Below are 8,722 nucleotides of genomic sequence, written 5' to 3' on the forward strand. Positions count from 1 at the left end.
AGCCTCGAGATGTCAGACAGGTGAGGAGATGCAGCCGCCGACTGATGGAAACCCATCCCTAGTTGTGCCAGATCAGAATTAGAAAGCCGTGGGGGCCCAGGAAGACAAACGTGGCCTTCCTGGAAGTTGGGGTGAGCATCCAAGTGGTTGCTGCAGGAGTGAAGCCTCTTGCTTTGTTCCGGCAGAGTTTAAAAGAGTCTGTCAATCGGACGCTGCTGGAAATGTTGTAAAATACACTTTGGGGGTCGGCTCATTCATGAAGCTGGCTGAGGCTGCTGCCTTAGGCGGCAATAATTGCGGAGTTAAAAGTGATGTTAAAAAGTGGGGGTTGATTTTCTTGGAAAAGGTGGTGTGTGTGTGTGTGTGTGTGTGTGTGTGTGTATAGAAATATAAGCACGTATGAAATAAATAAGATATTCTGGATAAGTTCCAGCTTGGACACTCTCTTCACAGTCCAGGTCATAAGGCATGTGCAGAGGGCAAGCAATCCCACCCCCTTATTGAAGCCAAGCGGGTATCTACCCGAGAGACCACTTGCGGACCATATGCTTGCCCTGCCTGGAGTACCACCCTGGAAGAAACCTGGAATATAATCTAAAGCAGTGACTCTCTCTTATCTTTTCTCTTAAGTGACTGGCAGCTGTTCTACAACTACTTCAAGCTGATGGTGGCGATCGAGACGCAACAGCAACAGTTCCAGTCTCAGGCCACCACCTCCGACAAGATTGTGGACACTTTCTTTGAGGTAGGAGAGTTGCTCGGACTGAGGGGTCTCGCTGAGAGAACCTCCCTCACCACTATCAGATGCCTGCACCCTTCCTTGAAGGAGGCTCAGGGAGGGAGCCCAAGAGTTAGCCTCTTCTACATCCCCTTTGCCACTCAGTGAGGCTGGAGAGAGCTTAGAGAGAACCTCAAAGCTGCATCCACTGCGTCCTCCTCAAGAGTCAGGTTGGTGGGTAGAGCCTGCTGCCCACTTCCAGCTCCTCCTCTTCCTAGATTTGAAAAAATAAGGGAACAGAGTGGAAGAGGAAGTGCGGAAGAGAAGAGAGCATTGGGGTAGAGTGTCTCTCCACCCACTTCCTGCCACACCATTAATATTATTATAAATCTCTGTCACATCTCCCTCTTCCGGGCCTATTTTCCCTAAAGTACAAAGCCCCCAATCTTCTGGTCGTTCCTTGTCAGAGCAGCGCTCCAGTCCCTCGACCACGCCTGCCACCCTGTGCCGCGGAAGGAAGAACAGAATGCAAATGATGTAAATAATAAAGGGGACTGATTTCCTGCCTTTCCCAACAGACAGCTGAAGATGATTACAGTTCCTAAGGAAGGGGAGGAAGATGCTTCCGTTCGCAGGCTGGTGCCCAACTGTTCCTGCAGCCTCCGGGTCGATGCTGCTCATTCTGCTATTGTATATTATTAATATTATTGATTTTATTACTAATTATTAATTTTAACAATTAATTTTATTAATTAGTTATTGATTACTTGATAAATGTTAATGATCACATCGGATCATATCTCATGCGTTAATGACTTGGCATTTATTAAATGGCGATTGTCCTCTCATGCGCTCTTGATGTTTGCCAGCTGGACGCGCTGTCCGCACGAGAGCCAGAACTCTGCTTCCGAATCGGAGGACATGCTTCAGGAGACCAAAGCGATAAGCGTCATTCTTAACTACAAAATTTGTGTGCAAATTCAGATTCACAGTGCGAAGGCAAGAGCAGGAGGTCTCCTGGAGGGTGGAAGATAAATGCTCCCGTGTTCACCTATGTCTAAGACCCACCCTCCTTTTTGAAATACAGGGGGGACCTTATCCATGGATCTTTTATCCGTGGGGTCACTGATCTGCAGATGGGGTCCCCTCTTAATGCCTTTTAAGGCAATAAAAACATCATTTCCGGTTTCACGAAGAAACCGGAAGTCATTTTTTTTTTTTTAACAGAAGGGCTCAGTCTGAGCCTGGCAGAGGCCACAGACAGGTGTCCACGGCCTCTGCTGCACTAAGAGGACACTAAGAGGGTGGGGTGAGGCATTCACCAATGTCCGTGGTTTCACGTAACTGGAAAGGAACCGCCACGTATATGGGGGCACACCTGTACACGCATTTGAGGCTGCATGGATGCAAACTCTGGCAGTGGAGCAGCTTGTGAAGTTAGCATATGCCAAAGAGAAGAGCCCTCCGTCCCCTGAAGCTGTCTCCCATTGAGGGTATACATGCACCCCTGCCATCAAGGGAAGCAAACGAGAGGCTTTTTCCCCCCTGAATTCCTGACGATTGCTGTCGCCGCGTACATGGCAATGCCGCAAGCGTTGATGCCACGGTGCAACCGGAAATATCCCTGCGGGGAAAGAGAGAGGAGTTGAAAGGTACTGGTGGGGAAGGAGATCCAACTGAGCTCTGAAGTCTGATTCTCCACCACCCTACTAAACCCACCTCACTTTTTCTCTGTAGTTGAATTTAATTCTTAGGACAAGAGGTGCCCGGACTTCAGCTGGCATGGAAGTCTCACTCCCCCCCCCGCCCAATTTCCGAATCCTGAGTGCAAGTGCTGCTGGTTTTAAAGCAGCAAAAGGGCAACCCTCTGCTCCACCTCCTCTTCTCACTTCCTGGATTCAACTAGGAGGAGGGGAATGAAACCAGAAAGGGAGTGTGCAGGAGAGGAAGGTCCCCTTTCCTCTGCATGCCTTCCACTCTATTGCTCCTTTCTATATTCAGGAAGTGAGCGGTGTGCCCTCCCAGTCTGATCCCTGAGGCAGCTGTCTCAGCTGACCTCACACATGAGCCACCCCGTCTCCTTCCCACTCCAACCTCCCATATGCCTGCTGGTGCTATTGTGCTATCCACGCACCTCTTCTCCCCAGTGCTCTCCCCACGAATTCTGAATGATCCAATATGGTCCATGTCGGGATCCACGCCGGTGTCTGACTGCAGAGGAGTATAAATAAGAACCCACATTTTGCCTTTGCTGGATCAGACCAAGACATTGATCTAGCCAAGCGTTTTCTGGGAAGCTAGGAAGTAGGGAGGAACACCAACAATCCTCCCCTGTTGCCTGTTCTCAGTATCTGATGTACAGAGGTAGACTGCCTTTGAAAGTGGAAGCTCTCTATGTAGCTAACAGCTCCTAGCTGTTGGTGCAACCGCTTCGCTAGCAAGCACGCCTGATTGCACTGTTATAATAAAGGAATTATAAATTCATAAATTCATAAATTTATGAATGTATATATAAATATATAAATTAAATTATGTCCAACATAAGAACATAAGAACAGCCCCACTGGATCAGGCCATAGGCCCATCTAGTCCAGCTTCCTGCATCTCACAGCGGCCCACCAGATGCCCCAGGGAGCACGCCAGATAACGAGACCAGCAAGGCTTCCTGGGAATTGTAGTTAAGAACATAAGAACAGCCCACTGGATCAGGCCAGAGGCCCATCTAGTCCAGCTTCCTGCATCTCACAGTGGCCCACCAGATGCCCCAGGGAGCACACCAGATAACAAGAGACCTGCAAGGCCTCCTGGGAATTGTAGTTAAGAACATAAGAACAGCCCACTGGATCAGGCCATAGGCCCATCTAGTCCAGCTTCCTGTATCTCACAGCGGCCCACCAGATGCCCCAGGGAGCACACCAGATAACAAGAGACCTCATCCTGGTGCCCTCCCTTGCATCTAGCATTCTGACATAGCCCATTTCTAAAATCAGGAGGTTGCACATGCACATCATGGCTTGTAACCCGTAATGGATTTTTCCTCCAGAAACTTGTCCAATTCCCTTTTAAAGGCGACCAGGCCAGATGCCATCACCACATCCTGTGTCAAGGAGTTCCACAGACCAACCACACGCTGAGTAAAGAAATATTTTCTTTTGTCTGTCCTAACTCTCTGAACACTCAATTTTAGTGGATGTCCCCTGGTTCTGGTGTTATGTGAGAGTGTAAAGAGCATCTCCCTATCCACTCTGTCCATCCCCTGCATAATTTTGTATGTCTCAATCATGTCCCCCCTCAGGCGCCTCTTTTCTAGGCTGAAGAGGCCCAGGCCTTCATAAGGCAGGTGTCCCAGCCCAGTAATCATCTTAGTCGCTCTCTTTTGCACCTTTTCCATTTCCACTATGTCTTTTTTGAGATGCGGCGACCAGAACTTTGGAGTTTTTTGGGTTTTTTGGAGAACCCGGCCAGCAGCCTCTGCCCTCCCTGGACCCCCCAACCTATTTATACACAGATTTTTTGTACACGGATTTGACTCAACATGAATCGCCCCTGCAAATGAGAAGGAATGTGCTGATCCCTGCAGAAGGGGAAAATGCACCCATTTAAAATCAGTTTAAAAAACTGAACAGTCCTTTAACAACATCCTCCTTAATGAGAGAGAGAGGGCAGCTGGTTGACAATCCATCAATCCTTCTCTCTCCAGGCGACCCCTCCCTTCCCCCCTAGCACTTGAAAGAAAGGTGATCACTGCTTTGGTGAAGGGAGGGGCTAAGTGAAGCTCCTTTCTAAGCTCTTAGAGGAGGACTAATTGATGGATTATCTTCTTAATGACTCTTATCTTACATCGAAAAGGTCAGCAAGGCTGTTTTTATATCACCAGAACCATTGAAATGAAGGAAACACAGAACCATTGAAATAAATAAATAAATAAATAAATAAATAAATAAATAAATAAATAAATAACCACAGAACTATGAAAACACAGAACCATTGAAATAAATGAAAGACAGCTACAAGTCCAGCCTATTTATACACGGATTTTTTTATACACAGATTTGACTCAACACGAATGGCCCCTGCAAAGGAGAAGGAATGTGCTGATCCCTGCAGAAGGGGAAAATGCACCCCTCTAAAATCAGTTTAAAAAACTGAACAGTCTAACAATAGCCTTGTTAATGAGGGAGGGGCAGCTAGCTGACAATCCAGCAATCCTTCTCTCTCCAGGCGACCCCTCCCTGCCCCCCTAGCACTTGAAAGAAAGGTGATCACTGCTTTGGTGAAGGGCGGGGCTGAGTGAAGCTCCTTTCTAAGCTCTTAGAGGAGGGCTAATTGATGGATTATCTTCTTAATGACTCTTATCTTACATCAGCAAGGCTGTTTTTATATCACCAGAGCAAAGAAACTTTGTTTTTTAAATGGATTTGCTATAGTGCGTTTTTTGCCATCCACATGAGTGCTTGGAAGGGAACCCACTCGAATAATTAGTCTCAACCTGTATATACCTGGGTTAAATTCTCAGTAAAGTTCATCTGTGCCTGGGCTGCACCACTTGCAGATTGGGGGGGGGGGGGTTTTGACACGACAGAATGTTCCTCCATACAACATGCCTGCCCCTGCATAAAGAAAACTAGCATGTCCAAAAACACTTGGCTTGGGCCTTTTCCCCGCAAGGCAGTTTTCTGTGTATAAAGAACAAAACAGCTAATATTATAATGCCGTTGTATAAATCAATGGTAAGGCCACACCTGGAGTATTGTGTCCAGTTCTGGTCGCCGCATCTCAAAAAAGACATAGTGGAAATGGAAAAGGTGCAAAAGAGAGCGACTAAGATGATTACTGGGCTGGGGCACCTTCCTTATGAAGGCTTGGGCCTCTTCAGCGCCTGAGAGGGGACATGATTGAGACATACAAAATTATGCAGGGGATGGACAGAGTGGATAGGGAGATGCTCTTTACAATCTCACATAACACCAGAACCAGGGGACATCCACTAAAATTGAGTGTTGGGGGAGTTTAGAACAGACAAGAGAAAATATTTCTTTACTCAGTGTGTGGTTGGTCTGTGGAACTCCTTGCCACAGGATGTGGTGATGGCGTCTGGCCTGGACGCCTTTAAAAGGGGATTGGACAAGTTTCTGGAGGAAAAATCCATTACGGGTTACAAGCCATGCTGTGAATGTGCCACCTCCTGATTTTAGAAATGGGCCATGTCAGATGCAAGGGAGGGCACCAGGGTGCAGGTCTCTTGTTGTCTGGTGTGCTCCCTGGGGCATTTAGTGGTCCGCTGTGAGATACAGGAAGCTGGACTAGATGGGCCTATGGCCTGATCCAGTGGGGCTGTTCTTATGTCCGCATGTTCTTGATGCCCAAGCACCATTTGGGCAGGGGGGCAACACAAGCCTTTAACACAAGCCCCCCTCCTGCACCCACCACTGTCCCATTTCAGACAGACAATCTTGAGAATCTCGATCCTTTCAATCCATTAATCCACACGCACGTTTTACACATTTTAAGTGCGCATTTTGATTGCTTTCCATTCTATCTCCAACTCCAGACTTTGGTTTTGAACTCAGGGCCCTGCAAAAGATGTATCCAGTTGGACCCTGTAGCCCTGAAGGCTGGCCCTGCTTGAGAGAGCACAGTACGTTGGGAAGGATGAGTCTCTTAACTGCTGCCCAAGCACCCTCCCAGAGGTGGGACTGGGGCAGCGACTCTCTGTTCAGAGACGCGGTTCTGCCTGGCTCCAGCAAATTTCACAAGATTTGGACAGGGGCCTATCAAGACAGGCAAGTGCATTTCCATGCAAAATCTACAATGCAGGCTGAGCCCAAAGTTGGAGAGCACCAGACACCCTTCTTGCTCTGCTATAGAACAACCACCTCGGCTTTTGGAGTCCGTTGTCCCCTGTGCAGTGCACATCTTCTCCTGGCACTCTTGCTACCTCTCTTCACCTGCCCCCCCTGCACTGGCATCACTGGGGGGGGGTGGACTACACTGGGTGACACCCTTGGAGGGGCAACACCACTACTGGGCAACATTTTGGAAACTTTTCAGAAAATTTGTATTTATGAATAATACATAAATCATGTATTACATATCATTAGAAAGGTAATTTCATGTGGAATTTAATGACACAACCCATGTTGAAATATCTGCACTCTATCAAACGTTATGGCCAATTCACCAGAAAAGGAAAACACAACTGCTTTATGGAACAAAAAGTGGATTTTCATAACTCAAACTGACCTATGAGACTGATTGTTCCTTGAGCCAATGAGGTGTTGTTATGACACCGTAGGGAGCCAATCAAGTGTCAGTATGAGTCGGCTCTAATTTCCATGTATCACAGCTCAAACTAGGACTCTTATTCAGTTGTGTGAGTGTCATGAAGTTGGTTGCTGTTTTTTGGCTGGTTACTGCTTTGTTGAGTGTCCTATACTGCTAATAAATAAATAAAGTGAAGGGGGTGACACCATGTTCTAGTGATGCCGCTGCTTTTAGGCTGAGCTTATGATATTGTAATTTATTCCATATGGTCCACCATGAGGGTGACGGTGAGCTCTCCCTGCTGGGCAATGCAGACCCTCGTGACACCTCTGCCCTCCCTGCCCCCAGGCCTCAGTCACTCACCTGTGTCAAACCCCACAATGGTCACCACATGATTCAGATACTTCACGCTGCAGTCCTGCTGATTGCGAATGATGCCCTTTTGGTAATTCTGGAAGCAGGGGAGGGAGAGAGAACCAAGGCAGGCAGCCATCAGCAAGAGTCCTCAAGGCAAAGGTGGAGGAGGGATGGTTGGCAACCTTCAGTCTCGAAAGACGATGGTATAAGCCAGGGGTGCCCAAACCCTGGCCCTGGGGCCACATGCAGCCCTTGAGGCTTCCCAATGCGGCCCTCAGGGAGCCCCCAGTCTCCAATGAGCCTCTGGCCCTCCGGAGATTTGTTGGAGCCCACACTGGCCCAGACAGTAACTGTTACCCTGCACATGCCCAATCTCGTCTGATCTTGGAAGCTAAGCAGGGCCAGGCCTGGTTAGTACTTGGATGGGAGACCGCCTGGGAATACCAGGTGCTGGGAATACCAGGCTTATACCATAGTCTTTCGAGACTGAAGGTTGCCAACCAGGTTGCCAACCACACTGGCCCAACACAACTGCTCTCAGCGTGAGGGCGACTGTTTGACCTCTCGCATGAGCTGTGGGATGAGGGCTCCCACCACTCCTTGCTGTTTCAGGTCTGTGATGCAGCAGAGGCAGTAAAGGAAAGGCCAGCCTTGCTTTGTGCAAGGCCTTTTATAGGCCTTGAGCTATTGCAAGACCTTCATTCATTCATATAAGTTCATCTTTTATATATTCATTTATGTAAACTTATGCAAATTTATTCAAATTTTAAATGTAAATTAATTCTTTTTTTCCCCCGGCCCCGACACAGTGTCAGAGAGATGATGTGGCCCTCTAGCCAAAAACTTTGGACACCCCTGGTATAAGCCTACAGCACCCAGTATGCCCATCCAAGTTCTAACCAGGCCTGACCCTGCTTAGTTTCCAAGATCAGACGAGATCAGGTATGTACAGGGTAACAGAGGAGGGATGATCAAGAAAGGAAGAGGAGCAGATGATGCTTTTCTTCCCCCACCCTTCCATTCTCGGCACAGGATGCTGAGTTTGACCCTTGATCCTCCAGGTTACGGATCGGCAGTGCCTCTTCTCTACCCCGTCTGCCACTGGTTGAAGCAAGCCAGGAGTTCTTCCTGAGAGGCACCTACCTGAAGGCCTTTCGTGTTGATGAGAGCAGTCACAGGACCGTTTGAGGCCACGACGTTAGCTATATCTGGGGAGGCAGAAGAGGAAAGGCGGCAGTGTTCGCGTGTGAGGGTTGTGGGGCGGGAAAGAAGCAAATCCAGGTCTTAGAATGAAGAACGGACTAGGGAATCGAGATCCACGCAAGCTTCATCTTTTAGGAAGCTAAATTTCTGTATGCAGGGCCCATAAGAGGGGGTAAATTG

The 8,722-nt window shown here is 48.2% G+C and overlaps 1 protein-coding gene and 1 pseudogene across 1 annotated transcript in view; one reads left to right on the forward strand and one right to left on the reverse strand.

The window, feature by feature from the left end:
- Positions 1–1,555: 1,555 nt before the first annotated feature.
- The window catches only part of GAL3ST3 (galactose-3-O-sulfotransferase 3), a 17,012-nt gene continuing 9,845 nt past the window's right edge, over positions 1,556–8,722 (reverse strand). The window contains exons 7-10 of the mRNA XM_066610376.1: positions 8,483–8,547; positions 7,346–7,433; positions 2,853–2,929; positions 1,556–2,342 (exon numbers count right to left, since the gene is read on the reverse strand). Of these exons, the coding sequence (XP_066466473.1) occupies positions 2,232–2,342; positions 2,853–2,929; positions 7,346–7,433; positions 8,483–8,547 (341 nt within the window). The 3' untranslated portion in view covers positions 1,556–2,231. The remainder of the gene's footprint in view (positions 2,343–2,852; positions 2,930–7,345; positions 7,434–8,482; positions 8,548–8,722) is intronic.
- LOC136635322 (5S ribosomal RNA) lies at positions 7,679–7,795 on the forward strand (annotated as a pseudogene).

The sequence above is a fragment of the Tiliqua scincoides genome, chromosome 15, assembly GCF_035046505.1.
Source record: "Tiliqua scincoides isolate rTilSci1 chromosome 15, rTilSci1.hap2, whole genome shotgun sequence".
NCBI lineage: Eukaryota > Metazoa > Chordata > Lepidosauria > Squamata > Scincidae > Tiliqua > Tiliqua scincoides.